Source organism: Mirounga leonina, unplaced genomic scaffold (assembly GCF_011800145.1).
Source record: "Mirounga leonina isolate KUSES-001 unplaced genomic scaffold, KU_Mleo_1.0 Mir_168, whole genome shotgun sequence".
NCBI classification, from domain to species: domain Eukaryota; kingdom Metazoa; phylum Chordata; class Mammalia; order Carnivora; family Phocidae; genus Mirounga; species Mirounga leonina.
Genome location: NW_023270426.1, coordinates 8,208,573 through 8,226,424, shown reverse-complemented (window position 1 = coordinate 8,226,424; position 17,852 = coordinate 8,208,573). Strand labels below are relative to the sequence as shown.

Sequence of the window (17,852 nt, the reverse complement as noted above, 5' to 3'; positions counted from 1 at the left end):
GTCATGGGCAGAGCAAATCTAACTTGACTCAAAAAGAGCCAAACCCATCCTGTGTGTTGGATGCAGAATCATGAGGTCTGATTAGCTCAGAGAACCAATCACAATCCCCCTCAGTATCAGTCCAGGTTCTTTTTTTTTTTTTAAAGATTTTACTTATTTATTTGAGACAGAGAGAATGAGAGAGAGAGAGCACATGAGAGGGGGGAGGGTCAGAGGCAGAAGCAGGCTCCCCGCCGAGCAGGGAGCCCAATGCAGGACTCGATCCCGGGACTCCAGGATCATGACCTGAGCAGAAGGCAGTCGCCCAACCAACTGAGCCACCCAGGCGCCCTCAGTCCAGGTTCCTAAAGTGGCAACCAACAGCAATTGACTCTGACAGTGTCAAGCCACAAAGGACTGCAATGGAGAAAAGGAAGGAAAAGCTGAACAACCACGCCTTGGAAGGTACAGGTCTGAAACAGCTCAGGGGGAATCTGTGTAGCAAGAACTCGTAGAAACTTTCTTCAGTAGCGGGGAGTGTGAGCTCCAGCATTTTTGAGCCTTGTGTCCATCTGCTCATGATTCCAATGGTAGGGAGATGGTTTGATGAGCCAAGCTGGGATCTCACTGCCACTGCTTGAAGAGGCAGAAGTCTCATGAATGCTCAGTCAGTCCTACCATGCAACTGGGTAGGGGATTTTTTCCCAAAGGAAAATACGGTTGTTCTTGCTAGAAAAAAGGGAAAATGGATGCTAAGCATTCAGATCAGCAGCTGTCCACATCATCAAAACGGGGTGATTAAATGTGGGGAGACAGAGATCAACACGAAGAGGCGAATAATGAAGTCTATTTAGACAACAGCCCAATGATGAAACCAATAAAAAGGTTATTAAAATCTGGTTCTGAGTCACAGTTTTAAATCAGGCTAGTTAAAGACTTTTTTTTCTTTGAAATGTTTCCAACACTGCCCCAACCCTGTGTGGTATGTGAATAACAGGCCCATTAAGCATCCCTTTCCAGTTGGCATTACCTGCCTCCTACCCATCTGCCCCCCATTCTTGTCTGGCCCCTCCCACTCCCCTGTCCTTAACAGAATCTGAACACCCAGGCTGTTTCTTCAGAAACCCCTTTGCTTACATTGGAAGATCACCCAGACACCATAGGATGTTTGACTGACTTTTCAAAAATTTAACAAACGATGATTTAAAGGGTTTATTGTTATTATTTTTTAATCCGAAGTCAAACCTCCTCATCGGATGTAGGATGAGAAAAGTCATGTAAAATGCTTCTTTGAAGCTGCTTTCTGAGTGCGATCCTAGGCAGACTTGGTATAGCCCCCTTTACTGAAATGTCCTGGTAGATGCCGTCCAGATGAAAGAGGTTTTCCGCTCCCAGTCAAAGTACAAATCAGGCCGGCATTTTGAAAAAGAGACAGGTTTACTCATCCCTTCAGTGTTAGATGGCCTTGTTCCCTGTAAAATTTCACTTTTGGTTATTGAAATACTCACTGTAGGAAACAAATTTGTAACCCATTTCTCATATTACCTACACAAAGAAAAACAAAATTTGATATCCCGGGGTTTATTTGCTGAGGGCGCTTCCCATAAAAGCGAGTGGGTATGCATTGGGAAATTTGTCTGGTTAACTCCTTATGGATAAACGTTAGTCACAAGCATCCCTCCCCGCCCCCTCCCCGACTCTCGCCCCCAGCACCCTCCCCACCTCCCGACTTCCCGCCTCTCCAGGGCTGGTGACCTAATAGCATTTTTCTTCATGCATATTTTGGCGTCGCCCCATGGCCTGGCTGCCTTCGCCTGTCTGAGTCTTTTGAAATTCCTGCATGTTCGCCCCAGATTAAGCCGAGTGTGTCTCAGGATGTGTGTTCCGTTTTGTTCTTTCCCCTTAACGCTCCCTGTGCAACGTGTCTGGGGGGAGGAGGACAGGACGGGGAGGGAGGGGCAGAGGCGAGGAGCTGTCCGCCTTGCACGTTTCCAATCGCATTACGTGAACAAATAGCGGAGGGGCTGCCGGGCCAGAACTGCTTGTGTAACTTTGCAAACGTGCCAGAAAGTTTAAAATCTCTCCTCCTTCCTTCACTCCAGACGCTGCCCGCTCGCCGGGGCCGCCGCGCCGCTCCCCGTCGCCTTCCAGAAGGACTGGGAAAGAGGAGACAGGCGGGTGCCACGTCCCAGCAGCCGCCTCTACAGGACAAGGGTCTGCAGCCCACCCTCGGCACTGCTTGTAGTGACTGAGTGACCCGCGCTCCGCCCGCCTCCCTGGTTGAAGATTTCTCCCTCCTTCGCGTGATTTGGGCCCCGTTTTTCTTTTCTCCGACCTAGTCCTCCCGGAGTGGGGACCATCAGGCAAAGGGAGCGATGCGCTTCGCCTGGACCGCGCTCCTGCTCGGGCCCCTGCAGCTCTGCGCGCTCCTGCGCTGCGCCCCGCCGGCCGCCGGCCAGCAGCAGCCCCCTCGCCAGCAGCCGCCGGCTCCGGCCGCCTGGCGCCAGAGGATCCAATGGGAGAACAACGGGCAGGTGTTCAGCCTGCTGAGCCTGGGCTCGCAGTACCAGCCGCAGCGCCGACGGGACCCGGGCACCACCGCCCCGGGCGCTGCCAACGCCGCAGCCCCGCAGCCGCGCACGCCGATCCTGCTGCTCCGCAACCGCACGGCGGCAGCACGCGAGCGCCCTGCAGGCACGTCGGGGGTCGCCGGCCGACCCAGACCCGCCGCCCGCCATTGGTTCCAAGCTGGCTACTCGTCGTCCGGGGCCCGCGACGCTGGGGACTCGCGCGACGGCAACCGGACGGCGCCCGGAGAGCGCCCGACGCTCAGTAACCTGCAGCCGCCCAGCCGCGTAGACGGCATGGTGGGCGACGACCCGTACAACCCCTACAAGTACTCCGACGACAACCCCTATTACAACTACTACGACACGTACGAAAGGCCCCGGCCCGGGAGCAGGTACCGGCCCGGATACGGCACCGGCTATTTCCAGTACGGTAAGCACCCCCCAAGTCGCAGGAAGCAGCCGCGCACCCCTTCCCCAGCGCTGTGGCTCCCCCAACGTGGCTGCCTGGGCGCGGCAGGCCTTAGTCCCGCTGATCCGATTCCCTCCCCCTGCGCCTGCAAAGGCAGCCCTGGAATCTGGTGCAAACCGCGCGCCTGGCCCCTCCTGCTTTCTTTCCACTTTGCTTTGCAGCCCTGGGCGTCCCCCGTTCTCCTGCTACCCGCAGCCCGGTTGGGTGAAGGGTGAAGAGTAGGGGACACGGAGGGACCCGGAGCCGGGGTAGGGGCCACTGGGTTGTCTCACCGCTACCTCCCCCCATCGCCTCCTGACGTTTAGGTCTCCCGGACCTGGTGCCAGACCCGTACTACATCCAGGCGTCCACGTACGTGCAAAAGATGGCCATGTACAACCTGAGATGCGCCGCGGAGGAAAACTGCTTGGCCAGGTACTGGCTGGGATCTCCGCGGCCTCGCTGCCCCATCTCGCTTCAGGCGCTGGTCTTGTGCCTGGTCTGACCGCTCTCGGTCCATGCAGACAAGAGTTGGGAAATGGGGCAAGAGCTGCGAAGTGGAATGTGGTCTCCTGGGCATGCGGACCTGGATGGAGAGTTAACATTTTGAAGATTTCTGTGGGTTCTGTCTTTCAAACTGTGGCACAGATCAGGGAGGTGGGGGCGAATCCTTATCCTGGAGAGTTGGGATCTCACATTCTTTTTCCAAGATCCTCAAACTTTGGAGCCAGTGGTTTCCCATAACTTTCTATTAAAGAACTGTACAATAACGTGGAAAAAATATTGTAATGGAAGAGCTTGTCAGTGACCCCTTAAAAAAACAGAGGGCTAACTTGCCAGTGGGGCAGCCCTCATCAGCAAAGGTTGGGTTTTCATCTTTTGTTTGAGGCCCCAATTTAACTTCGTTGTTTTGGTATTACTTCAGCCAGAATAAGAGCATGAGCAAGAGCTTTGTTTTTGAATCAGTGCTAAAATAAAATCATAGCAGTTTGGGGAATGGAATTCTCTGACTTTGCTTCTGGGAAACCAGCAGAGGGAGCAAAAGATGTTCTGATAGGTCTCATAAAAATTTTTCAAGTGGAAAGTGAAAATACTCAACAGTATGTGAATATATATATTCACACAAAATACGTTAGAAGGGACAGAGTAATATTTATCTGTTCAGTTGTATATTTCTCCCTCTCTGACCCTTTAGAACTGTCAGGCTAAAGGAAGAGAAGAAAGCCGAACTTACCATTTTCATTCTTAAGTCTTGCATCACTCCCTCCATTGCACTCCCTAGGATATTATTACAGTCATGCCATTGTTTTCAAGATAGCGAAGTTACAAATTATTTATCTAATCTGGGTGTATGCTTCTAGAATTATTTCTCCACTTTACATCTTAGGAAAGTGTTTAAGAAGAAACCTATTGATGAATTCAAAGTTCTTAATAAGTACATAGGATTTTTTTTTTTTTATTTGGGATACTTTCTACTCATTCACGTGGTTAAATAAGAACTGATTATAAATACAGAATTTACTTATCACATGTACATTTGTAGTGCTAATTTTATTATCCTTTTTCACACTTTACTGCAGATTTCCATAGTTGTCATTTATTCACTTATTCAACAAATATTCACTGAACTTTGGCCACTTGCCAGGCACTGTTCTAGGACCTGGAGATTCAGCAATAAACAAAATAAGCAAAATGCCTCTTGCAACTGATAGTCTAGTTGGAGGTGGGAGGTAGTTGCTATTATAAAATGGAAATGGTTTTGCTTGGAATTTGTCTTCAGTTAATATCCTGTGAAAGTAATGTTTTCTTTTTCAAAATCACAGCACAGCATACAGAGCAGATGTCAGAGATTATGATCACAGGGTGCTGCTAAGATTCCCCCAAAGAGTGAAAAACCAAGGGACATCAGATTTCTTACCAAGCCGACCGAGATATTCCTGGGAATGGCACAGTTGTCACCAGTAAGTGGATGGGCCTCCTGGGTACTTCCGAGTTGCCTCTTCCTTTTTCAGGTAGTTCTTGATGTGCAAATGCAAAGTCTTATTTCTAGAAATTTCTCTGTGTAATGTGACATCATCAAGGGAGTCTTTCTTTAAGAAAATACATCAACTACCAGATTCTGTTTTCAAAATGGAAATTCTAAGTCCAGTTCATTAAAATTGCTGATACGTTCCAGCAATTGGCTTCACTAGAATTTTATTCCAATATACTACAGGTAAGATTTCTAAAAAAAAGCTTGTTATAGCCAAAATCATCTACAGTTAGTATTTTTTTTAAAGATTTTATTTACTTATTTGAGAGAGAGAGAGGGAAATTGAGAGAACCAGTGGGAGGAGGGGCAGAGGGAGAAGCAGACTCTCTGCTTAGCAGGGAGTCTGATTCGGGGCTCCATCCCAGGACCCCGGGATCATGACCTGAGCCAAAGGCAGACGCTTAACTGACTGAGCCACCCAGGCGCCCTAGTTAGCATTTAATAAAAACTACAAGTTGTTATCAGAAGGATTCATACACCAACCTCAAAGAAAGATAGAGATGATATACTCCATGAGCTGAGAAGGACCTACCTCTATCTTTTAAAATGCCTGTGTTAAACCCAGGGTAATTGTCTGTTCTGTCCTAAATTTAAAGATCTCTATATAAGGTGATTCTATAATTTGCCTTGGTAACTTGCCCGGGAATCCTGGTAATGCCAGGAAATCCTGATGGATACCCTGAAACCTTCTGCAATTTGAGCAATTTTTTCTTGTTCTTTCCTTATGTGAGAAGATACATGGCTCAGCACCTTTCCTTTAATGAAATGAGAAAAGCAGATAAGAACACCTAATTTTTTGGTAAAATAGAATTATTTTATTTCTAAATAAAAGTTTATACTAGTTAAATAATAATGATGGGGGAAACATACCAGTACTTCTCCCTTGCATTTTAGTAATGGTTTTACATTTTTAAAAAATCTCATAGAAACCTCCCAAGAGTCATGTGCTCTTCTTTTATTTGGAATGAAACATCAGTACTGGAAGCCAAAAGAAACAGACTAGAGAGCATATGGCAGGTTTTACTTAAACACAGATCATTTAGTGTCTATTTCTAATTAATATTCAAAGATAAAACAGGGTGGAATAGGAAAACAAAATACTCAAAAGAAGTCCTTTTTTCCTAGAAGCAAGTTTAAAGGCTTACAGTTCTGATAGATGGCTCTTCCTGGGGGAAAAAAAAAGCTAGCATGAATCTAGCTTTAAGAAGATAAACTGGATCTCAATTGTAATGTGAAAACAAGTGTGGGAGGCAGTGGGGAAGTCATCTAAAGTCCTCATGCCTTTCTCTGTATGTTACTGATCTCTGTCTCTGTGTTGTGTGGGACATCAGACATTACCACAGCATGGATGAATTCAGCCACTATGACCTACTTGATGCTGGTACCCAGAGGAGAGTGGCTGAAGGCCACAAAGCCAGTTTCTGTCTTGAGGACACATCCTGTGACTATGGCTACCACAGGCGATTTGCATGTACTGCGCATACACAGGTGGGTTGGCCCCCTGACCTCAGGAACCCGCAGGCTTCAGAGAGAAAACAGTGTGGTCTTCTCTTTTTCTTTCCTCCTGCCAGTCTTTTTTATATAAACTGTTTGATTTAGGGGGTCACCTAGTCAAGATGGAAAATAATTGGGAAAAGGAAGCTGGTCACTTGATGATTCAAATTATTATAATTAATGTATTTATTTTTAGAGAGGGAGAGAAAGGGCGGGGAAGGGCAGAAGGAGAGGGAGAGAGAGAATCTCAAGCAGGCTCCACGCTCACAGTGGAGCCCCGACATGGGGCTTGATCTCACAACCCTGAGATCATGACCTGAACTGAAATCAAGAGTCGGACGCTTAAGTGACTGAGCCACCCAGGCTCCCCAGATTCAAATTATTTTTAAAGAATTTCATCATCATAGAAGGTGAATGTGCATAGTCGCTATGTTTCACAGTAGAAAGAAGCGGTTTAGTCCCTGAACAAATCTGACTGGTGTCCAGGATCTGCACTCATTCTGTACTCTTTAACTGGCTTGGTAAATAACGGTGAAGACACTTCTGTGTCCTCACCTTCAAAACCATTCCTCCCTCCACCTCTTAAGCTAGAGAGAGAATGGTGATTGGGGTTAGAAAAGAGAGAACCTAAGTTTCTTTAAAACCAGTCTCTTTCAAGCATGCAAATGGGAGCAGAAGGACACAATTTCTTTCTCCACGCATATGTAGTTAAACCTACAGTATAATTGATGTCAGATGTCCTTTGGATGGATTTTTAAAAATAGTGCTGACCTAAGCAGTGTGTATGTCTTATAAATGGGAAAATGTGTGTCAGTTAAAAGCCATGCCAGTATTTCCACAAGACACCCTCATTTGTAAGAGGACGTTGTAATTTTAGTGCAGCTGAAATTCTGGCAAGGAGCAGTGAACGTACATAACGCAGGGCAGGAAAGGATCAGCAGCTAGCATCTCGGGGAGCCAATTCCGGGGCTGTGGCTAGAAGCTTTTTAGTGACCTAAATGTTACCGCTGTTTCTTTCTCTGAACTTAAAACATCAGAGCAATGGGAGGGGGAAGAGGTTCAATTCCACATGCTCTGGGGGCAGCACTTACCCTTTAACTAAAAGTTGAGGCAACCTACCCACACATTACACATATGTGGGCAGAGAGATCCCCTTTTCGCTCAGCGATCTCCGCAGTGGCCGCCCGCCTATGCAGAGGCTCTGGCGTTTATTCTTTCCATTTAGAAAAAGAGGCACTCTGGACAGCTCTCTGTTGAAATATTTGAATTTAGGTCTCTAGGTATTTATAGCTTTTCTAGTCTTCCAGTTCCTTGGGGTGACCCCACTTCATTTTCTATGGTAGCTTTCTTATTAATCATCTTCCGTTTATGTCCTATTTAAACCACTGTTCACCAGGTCTTGCATTGCAAGTGATTGATGTATTTGTGTTTTTCACTAGACTGGTGTTTCTTGAATATGGACTTCACTTAAAGGGGCAAAACAACTCTCACAAAACCCCAATGTTGACTTAGAATAGTTGTATTACAATGTTGTTTGAATGTATCCAAATATAAAAGTAGATATCACTTCCTTATATCTATACTTCCATATAACTCTTAATTCTTAGATAACAAATTTACATTTTCAACATATATGAAACTAGAAACAGTTACATTAACCTCATTAATTTAATGTAACCACCGCTTCTCTTTTGCTAAAACCAAACAGCTAATTTAGACAGCATTAGTTAAGGCTCTACATTTCTTTTCTTTTTTTTTTTAAAGATTTTATTTATTTGAGAGAGAGAGAGAGAGCATGAGTCGGGGGCGGGGAGAGGGAAAAGCAGGTTCCTCACTGAGCAGGGAGCCTGGTGCAGGGCTCAATACCAGGACCCTGAGATCATGACCTGAGCCAAAGGCAGACGCTTAACCGACTGAGCCACCCAGGTGCCCCAAGGGTCTCTACATTTCATCTGTTTTTAAAGTTTGATTTTGAATACAGGACATGCCTGATTTTTCAATAGCCTTAAAAATTCCCATTATTTGTGCGCTAGTTCAAATAATCAAAGTTAAAACTTAACTTAAATCCTGCTAGCAGGAGTACCAATTTCAGCGCTCATTAAAGCTCTTTTGTTCACTTGAAGGTAAGATCAGCATTGTGGCATTGTTTAAACAGTCTTAAATACATAGCTCATCCAATGAATGGAGGTGTTACAACGCCATGGGAGGTGGTGGGACTTGGTGTTAGGCGCGGTGGCAACAATTACAATAGCTAATGCTTACTGAGTATCTAGTATGTGCCAGAATCAGAATTAATGTGCTGGGCCCGAAAACTGAAAAATCTCCATATGGTTCTCCCTGCTGAGGCACAGGTACTTTTGAGTTTGGCCTGTCTGTGCTATTGTGTGCTGAATGAGATCACAGGTGCTGTGCCCTTCTTCCCCAATCCAGCAAGAGCCACCCCAGTATTGCTAGAATATGCTTAGAGGATCTTGCCATCTCTTTGGTGACCAAAGTGATCTTAAGCACCGAAGAAATTTTGGGGGCTGAAATGAAATGGAAGTAATGAGTTAAAATGATTCTAGCATATGCTTTTAAATTTCCTTTAGATTCGTATTAGAATGAAAATACAATTCAAACTTCTCAAGAAGAACTAATGGAATCAAGAATATACCCAATGAACTCCAATTTGAGCAAATTTCCCCAGACTGTAACTCTCTGGAGAGCAAGGACCCTATCTTACTGGAATTTTTCTCCTCCCTGCCTGTAGAAGGCACTCATTTCCTTATTGAAGGGAGTATCTTAGCAAGTGGAGTGATGTGGTGGTATTGATTTACTGAGACATACATTCATCCCTTTAATTCAATAACATATTTCAGTGGCAATGAGAGAAAGAGAATAGTGTGGTGGGGACCCAGGGACCCCGGGCCCTCAACATCTAAACTGAAAGCCAGCTCAGCCACTTACTATCTATATATCCTCGAGTGACTTGATTAACATTAAAATGACTCATTTTCCTCACCTGCAAAATGGGGATAAGAATAGCACCTATCTCACGTACTTGTGAAAATTGAATTTATAGGTGTAACATGTTTAAAACGGTTCCTGGCACATACTACATACTTTATAAATGTTAGCTACTCAAAAATGCAACAAAGACTCCAGCCTCAGGGAGTTTATAATCTGTAGTTGGATATATTCTTATAGGGTACCATTATAATACAGAGCATTAGAGGACAAACACTATAAAATCGGGGCATTCAGAGTAAAGGAAGGTGATTTCCAAGAGAAAGTGGGAAGGTTTGTACTGAGGACATGTGAGTTAGGTGGATTATTACATGGCCTTTATTCCCGAACTGGTGATATTCTAGAATTTTGATGGAGCCCTATTCTGTCACTTAAGATTGTATTTATCACTGGTGATTGATGACACTTTTAAGAAGCTAGATGTACTACTACTTATATTAGTCCTGTATTTTTTTTAGCTGGAGGTGCTATAAGGCTGAGTAATATGTACTTCTCAAAGGAGATGCAATATAAGTATAGTTTTATGTCAAACTCTTGTAAGTACTAACTTAAAATTTAATTTGCAAATAATAAGCACATTCTTTAGCATACTCTAACCATATACCATCTTTTTACATTTTTAAATTTTATTTGTTTTAGGGGTTGAGTCCTGGCTGTTATGATACCTATAATGCAGACATAGACTGCCAGTGGATTGATATTACGGATGTAAAACCTGGAAACTACATTCTAAAGGTAGAGACCTTTGAAAATAGAAACCTTTAATTTATTTCGACTGCAACTCAGTGGGGTTCCCCTTGTGAATTCATTGTGAGATAACCATAATCCTGCAAGCAATTCAAGGTCTCCTAGAAATATTTCTAAACCAACCTACCTATATGAAAAAAAAATATTTTAAGGAACTTCAGGGGGAAAATATAGAGCCTCCTTCTATAACTTCTCCAGAATTTCACCACTTGCTTTACTTTTTAAATCCCCTCCCTGCTTGATTTAGTTGAAGCATTTCCTTGTTCTAGCGCTGTGGAAATAGGAAGAAATTAACCAGCAAACACTGCTGATGAAATCTGAAACACGGATGATGTTTATGTTGCCTAGGTCAGTGTGAACCCCAGCTACCTGGTGCCTGAATCGGACTATTCCAACAACGTTGTGCGCTGTGAAATCCGCTACACGGGACACCATGCCTATGCCTCGGGCTGCACGATTTCACCGTGAGTCCTCTTTGCCTAGCTTAGAATTCTCCTCTCGAAGCGTTTTAGTTCACTGACAGGCATTATACATGTGTTTGTTTCTTTTCTTTTCTAAGATTTTTATTTTTATTTGTTTGAGAGAGAGAAAGAGAGAGAGAGAGAGAGCTCGAGCACGAGTGGGGGGGAGGGGCAAAGGGAGAGGGAGAAGCAGACTCCCGTCTGAGCAGGGACTCTGAGTCAGGGAATCTGATTCGATCCCAGGACTCTGAGTTCATGACCTGATGCGGCAGATGCTTAACTGACTGAGCCACCCAAGCGCCCCTACCCGTGTCTGTTTCTACTACTACTACAGCTTCCTTGTAAAATGGTCTGTCCGTGCTATCACAAAATTAGAGCCGATCTTTCTTTGGTGATGCTAGAGAAGGGGGTGGGGAGATGTACTCCGGTTTTTATCATCCTAAAGCTTAGCTTCCGAGACAAGACATGCACACAGAACACACTGTTTACTGCGAAAAGCCCGTGTGGTGGCTGAGTATGTAAAACATGCCATATGCTGTGTGGGTGACCTTGTGGGATCCCAAACAGTTGGATTTCCTGTCTCTTCGCCAGCGTCCGTGAAGCAGCTCTGAAGAAATTCCAAGAGTTCTTTAAAGTGCATTTTGAAAATCACTGCTTTAAAGCACTTCACTGAAGAGGTCAGACCGACTGTTCTGTAGAAACCAAGATTTTACAAATTTGAGTTCTAAAACCACAAGCACTAGAAAAAATACCCTACAAAAAGGAGTGCTGTGTGGAGGTTCCTCCGTCATTTGCCTAGCCCCTAAACCCTTCTTTGAATGAAATCTCAGAGGGAATCCCAGCACATGGATATTTTTTTTTAAAAAGATTTTATTTATTTATTTGAGAGAGAGAGAATGAGAGACAGAGAGCACGAGAGGGGGGAGGGTCAGAGGGAGAAGCAGACTCCCCGCCGAGCAGGGAGCCCGATGCAGGACTCGATCCCGGGACTCCAGGATCATGACCTGAGCCGAAGGCAGTCGCTTAACCAACTGAGCCACCCAGGCGCCCCAGCACATGGATATTAATAGGGGTGACGCTGTGATGAAAGTAATGGAAGCAGAGTTAGGTAGTGTGATTGGCTTGTCTCTGTCCTCCTCCGTCCTTGAAGGCCTGTCTGCTCTAGTGTTGCTGGGCTAGCAAGCCTAACCCCCTGTGCCACCTGTGACTGATCCCAACCAGAACAACAGCATTAGAATGATGCTGAACATGCAGCAACGTGGGAGAGGGCACGAGTGCCTCAGGGGTCACGTGGAGACTTGTCACTAGAGCTTACACTAGTGATTTACACTTAACACACATTTCTCCCAGATCCACAAACCAGGGCAGTGGCTGGCCTCACGTAAATCTGAAGTTTGTGGGATTTCCCAAACTCACCTCAGCCTGGTTGTGCAGGTTCTTCCCCACCCCGGGCTCCTGGCCAGTGAAAGTGTGAGGCTTCTGTAGAGCAGTCCATTTTTCATGGACAGGGCCAGGCACTGTGGCTTGGGCTGCATTGCCCTTGGAGGGAGCCTTTTTCTTCTTCCATGAAAGAGCCGAGCCTGTACTGGACAAGTTTCATCACAGCTCTAGGGATAGATGCAGCCTAGGACAGCAAAGGGACAGCACCAGAAAAAGAAAATCCAGTATATCCTCCTGAACGTGCCCACCAGGCAGAAAACCTGGCTGGGTTTATGGCCCCTATTGTGTGGAGCTGATCAAAGTATAAATGAAAATCCTCAGCACGTCAGTGTAATTGAAGCTAAGATAAACTAAAATAATGTAAAATACATGGATTAATTAATTTCTCTTAATTTTTAGGATTCCTTATTCACTCATTCTCTGTTTATTCATCGGCATTCTCACTTTTGCACTTTGTCTTTACTGAGGCCCTACACTAGGTATTAGAGAGTAAGGCAAAGATAAGTATGATTTCTGACCCTTTATACTCTTCCCTTGTAGTTGTGTTACAATAATTCTCAATTGATTACTTGTGAATCTCCTGTATGATGTTTGTCTCCTATCCGCTCTGACATGGCTGGGACCTAGACCCCTGTCCACCCGTTTCCCGGGTACAGGCCTGCCACCGTGTAGACTCTAATTCAACACTCGCACAGTAGAGAAATGACCCTCTCTTTCAGGGAATTTAGGCTGTGGAATTGAGAAGCCGAGAGAAATACACATATAACTGGAGTAGAGAGGCACTATAAAACTCTATGAGGGGTAAGATGAAATGCAGGGGAAACAGAAGGACCTCTGCTATCGGCTGGGTGACCCCCAGATACAACGGCTGACCTTGCACTAAGAACAGGTCTGGAGATGTAACTCCTGTAGCAGAGGATGTTCACGAGTAGAATCTACTGAATTGGATATTGCCAAGTATTTAGTACAAATAAAAATCATTATATTGCTCCAGCACAGAGTTGTTCTTTTCTTTTTTTTAAACCAGGTGTCACTGACTGTAACTAAATTGCAAGAGTGGTTGAGGTAAAATTTTGATAAGCAATATGGATCAGGTGGAAATATGGGAAGGTGAAAGGACCCACAGTGATTTGTAATCAAATAACAAGATCCACTCTATGAGTGAAAACTAATGAAAGATGTGCAGAGACCTTGAGAAAGGAACCCTCACCTTCAGGAGAACGATGCCTGCCTCCTTTATTCTGACTTTCGCTTCTGGTCTCCCTTGCTGGGAATCGGCGTTCAGAGGAAGGAGAGATTTCCTCTGGCTGAGATTCAGGAGTGGCTTTAGGACAGCATGTGAACTGGGCCTTGAAGGCTGAGGAGGACTGGCCTGGGGGGCAGTTAAGGAAGGGCATGCCAGGAGGAGTCAGCATCATTGGCCACTCCACAGCAGGGAGAAACTGCAGGGCATATTTGGAAAACCAAGTCTTCTAGTGTGGCTAAGGAGTTAAGATTTGGGCGAAAAGGATGGAAGAGTAAGTTGGGACCAGATCAAAGGGAGCATTGAAGAGCAAGCTAGAAAGTTTGAACTTCATTCTGAAGGCCATGGGGAGTCTTTGAAGTTCCTTGAGCAAGGAGTGTAACTTGCCTAAAGCTGCGTGGTCAGTCTGGTGGTTCTGAGAACAGCGCGGCATGTGATTCCCTTGGTAATGTTATTGTACCTTTTTAACTCTTCAAGACGTATCATCCCTCAGTTCGCTCAGTGTTTTCATGCTAATCACATACTGGAGAACTTTCCACTGGTGCGTAAAAACTACCCAGGAGGACAGGGTGTGCCTTTGATATATCCACTCTCCTTCTTCTTCTTCTTCTTTTTTTTTTAAGATTTATTTATTTTTTAGAGACAGAGAGAGAGTGAGGGCAAGCACATGGCGCACACACATGTACGCTAGGGCAGTAGCAGAGGGATTGAGAGAACGTCAAGCAGACTCCACACTAAGCACGCAATGCAGGGCTCGATCTCAGGATCCTGAGATCATGACCTGAGCTGAAACCAAGAGCTGGACGCTTAACCACCCAGGAGTTCCACCTCTCTCCTCTTTTTCCTCATTGTCAACAAAAAAATGGACTGAGGGACTGTGGCCCAGTTCAGTTTTTTTTTTTTTTTAAAGATTTTATTTATTTATTTGAGAGAGAGAGAATGAGATACAGAGAGCATGAGAGGGAAGAGGGTCAGAGGGAGAAGCAGACTCCCTGCCGAGCAGGGAGCCCGATGTGGGACTCGATCCAGGGACTCCAGGATCATGACCTGAGCCGAAGGCAGTCGCTCAACCAACTGAGCCACCCAGGCGCCCCCAGTTCAGTTTTATGATACTACGATTAATTTCTCCTCTCACAAAACTTAATATTTGGAAATCACTGGTTTATGATTTGGACTGCTTAGTTTCTTTACATCGGGATCTATGATCACAGTATAAATGACATATTGGATTGGTTGGCTTTGACTCAGTCTCTGCCTTTGAAGGCATCCGTTTACATCCAAAACCACGCTGGGAAAGGAGTAACCCGAGATGGTGCAGTGGCCATGAACCTGCTTCTAGGTGGACACGCCCCACTCCGTGGAGTGAACTCATCTGGACAGGGCTGCTGGTCCTCTGAGTCCTGCTTTACTCTTGATTAATTCAGAGGCTGTTTCTTTTAACTCTGAACATTAAGTCTGTAGGTATCAGGCATGCACTTTCGGCAGCTAACATAGTCGCTTCCTTCAAACATTATTAAAATAATGTACTGGGTAATTTCACGAGGTGACTACTGCATATGTGGAGGGAAATTACTACAAATGTTTTTTAAAGGGTCAAGGTTAAACTTGTCTACTGTACTCACTCAGAATATTATCAAGTTAATAATTTGTCCTATTTTGTTTTCTTAATCTAGGTATTAGAAAGCAAGCCAAAACTCCTAATGGATAAATCAGTGCCTGGTGTTCTGAAGTGGGAAAAAATAGATTAACTTCAGTAGGATTTATAGATTTTGAAAGAGAGAACAGAAAGCAACAAAGGAATTTTTGTTTGGACTGTTTTATAACAAAGCACATAACTGGATTTTGAACATTTAAATTGGCATTACTTGGGAAATTTTTAATATTATTCTTATTACTTTGTGAATGAACACAGTGTTTCCATTCTGTAGATGTACACTTTGGCTCTTTGAAGGAAATCCAAATTTGTTATGCTCCTGTGGAAATTATAGTGTAAAAGGGAAAATAACATTTTAGTGAATGAACCAAAATTACTATTAACTGAGAATTTTCTTGATTTCAGTGAACCATAACAATAACTGGCTTGTATTTGTCTTAGCATAGATTAATTTAGAAAGGAGGCTCCTACTGTTCAAACAGATACAGACACATTTGGTGCTGACGAAGGAACAAACATTACCATTGGTGTCAAGAAATATTACTATATAGCAGAGAAATGGCAATATATGTACTCAGATAGTTACATCCCTATATAAAATTTTATGTTTACATTTTAAAATTAGTAAACTCCTGTCTTTCTGTTAAGTGTACAATTTTATTCTGACTTAAGTCAGCTTTTGTTTCGGAACAAATTAAGTAACTGAGCTGCCTAACTCCTGTCTGACATTCACTGATGCTGCCTCAATTCTTTAATTCTCCTATGGGCAGACCTTTTGAGTGGCATTCTTAAAATCACCATTCTGGGGACTGGTGTATGGAGGACAGCTTTGTCTATGGGAAGTCATTCTGATATAGATGTGATACATTCAGAGAAACTATGTATGCATTTAAGTATGTAGAAGAGTTAACTGAAAAATTTGCCTGGTTGACATAAAAATCATACAAACAAGTTCCCAAAACCACAACTGTCTCTCAAATATTTTAAAACATTAATGAAAAACATCTTAGGATTTTCAGCTTTTCTACGTTTTTTTTTTTTTAATGTTCAGCTTTAAAATGAAGAATGCTAAAAAAAAATTTAAATTATCCAGAGTACATAATATCTAGATATAGGAACATTATCAGGTCATCCAGGACTCAGTAATACATGTTTTTTGTTTTTTGTTTTTCTTTCTGTGTGTCTGAAGTATAAACCAAATTAGCAAAGCACATAACATTACATAGTTGAGGAGCTGGTGAATAAGGGAAAAAAAAATAACTTTCTGTAAAACAAACGACTGTGTTGCATAATGAGACAGCTGTGATTTTATTTTAAAACTGTGAAACCATGTGCCACAACAAAATTTGGAAGATTGCTTTTTTTCCTAGTTCCAAAAGGTACAGAGAGAAACCAAATGACACTTTTAAGTTAGCAGGGCTTAGGCAGAAGTCTTCCTACATTAGCCAGTATTAAAATCTCCAGCGAGGGATTTCTAGTTTGGTAAAATTTAAAAGTGAGTTGGCATCCCTGTATCGTATGTCATAGAGTTGTGAAGTCAACACCAACTCCTAAGAGTCATCCTGCACTCATTAATGCCCAGCGCAGCAAGATGGGCTAGAGACGGACAGTCATCCCGGGGTGGATGCCATCCTCATCTGCCAGGGCACATACTTACCAAAAGAGAATGCAGCTTGAGAGAGCCCAGAACTTTCACTGAGCTAGTACCTGAGCTATGGAGTAGCTTCTTTGATGTACCTCTTTGCCTTAAGTTGCTTTTTTAGTTTTAAGACTGTAGGGTCATCCTTTCAAGTCATAGTCTTTTCTAATAGAGGTATTTTAATATACTTGCTTTTTTAAAAAACAAAACAAAACAAAACAAAACAAAACTACTGTCAGTATTAATACTGAGCCAGACTGGCATCTACACATTAAGGCCTATCATTTCATTGAGATTCTTACCCCTGTAAACACTATATTACGGTCTTTGGACACATATGAGAAGACATTTACTATCATTCACTGAGCCTTCCATCTGTCTGTCCACCCATCATCATTTGAGGGCCTAATACATGTCAGGCACTTACATGCTTGGGATATAAAAAAAAAAAAAAAACCTGTCCCCTAACCTCAATAAGTATTAAAAATATCATTATTACCCTTTAGGTTCACCTTATTTCATTTTTAACAACTATAAGTACATGTCTAAAATTTTCTATTTTTAGCACTATTGTTTTTCATGACCATATTTTATTTTAAAAAATAAGTTAAAATAAATAGTTATATGCATGTATGTGTTACTAATAATTAAAACTATGTTTTCAATCCTTGAAATGTCTGCCTCTTAAATATAACACCTACTATTTGGTTGATTTTGGAAAAAAAAGTTTCAATTAGGAAGCTAAAGATTCTTGCTTATCCCTTATATAAATATTCTTTCCTCCTACGCCTAAACACTCCCAAAGAACTCCCAAGTATTGATTTAACACTTAATATTTTTGAACCTCAAGGGATCTCTCCTCTGAATAACCACAAAAACTCACGTATAATGATTAGCTGGTAAAAGTCATCCATTAATAAAATTTAAATAAAAAACCTAATCCAGTCTTACCAAATTCCACATAAAATATTTTTACAATAGGAAGTAGAAGTAAACCTAAGAATGTTGAGTACTGAAAAGGGACTGGCTTTTAGACTAATAAAGACTCTGAAAAAAAAAGGGCTAAATAGGAAAATAATTTATTGGCTCCTTCCATATGCCATATTAGTGGCTTCATAATTATTCAGACCATAGTCTAG

At 43.3% G+C, this 17,852-nt stretch overlaps 2 protein-coding genes across 4 annotated transcripts in view; one reads left to right on the top strand and one right to left on the bottom strand.

The window, feature by feature from the left end:
• Positions 1-17,852, bottom strand: part of LOC118016566 (zinc finger protein 474-like) — a 148,264-nt gene that overhangs the window by 102,603 nt on the left and 27,809 nt on the right. The window lies entirely within an intron of this gene.
• Positions 1,980-17,150, top strand: LOX (lysyl oxidase). Of its 2 annotated transcripts, XM_035013985.1 has the most exons (7): positions 1,987-2,979; positions 3,324-3,432; positions 4,821-4,958; positions 6,361-6,517; positions 10,169-10,264; positions 10,625-10,740; positions 15,094-17,150. In XM_035013985.1, the coding sequence occupies exons 1-7, from the start codon at positions 2,355-2,357 to the stop codon at positions 15,098-15,100; spliced, it is 1,248 nt and encodes a 415-aa protein (XP_034869876.1). In that variant the 5' UTR covers positions 1,987-2,354; the 3' UTR covers positions 15,101-17,150. The 2 variants fall into 2 exon arrangements, with proteins under 2 accessions (XP_034869878.1, XP_034869876.1); XM_035013987.1 differs by lacking the exon at positions 15,094-17,150 and having other exon boundaries at positions 1,980-2,979; positions 10,625-10,744.

What these genes read in the sequence shown, in the direction of transcription:
- LOX (XM_035013985.1), top strand. Translation starts at nt 2,355, where the DNA reads ATGCGCTTCGCCTGGACCGCGCTCCTGCTCGGGCCCCTGCAGCTCTGC. An exon ending in GAGGAAAACTGCTTGGCCAG is followed by an intron (nt 3,433 to 4,820) that starts GTACTGGCTGGG and finishes TCAAAATCACAG; the next exon opens with CACAGCATACAGAGCAGATG. An exon ending in CATGTACTGCGCATACACAG is followed by an intron (nt 6,518 to 10,168) that starts GTGGGTTGGCCC and finishes TATTTGTTTTAG; the next exon opens with GGGTTGAGTCCTGGCTGTTA.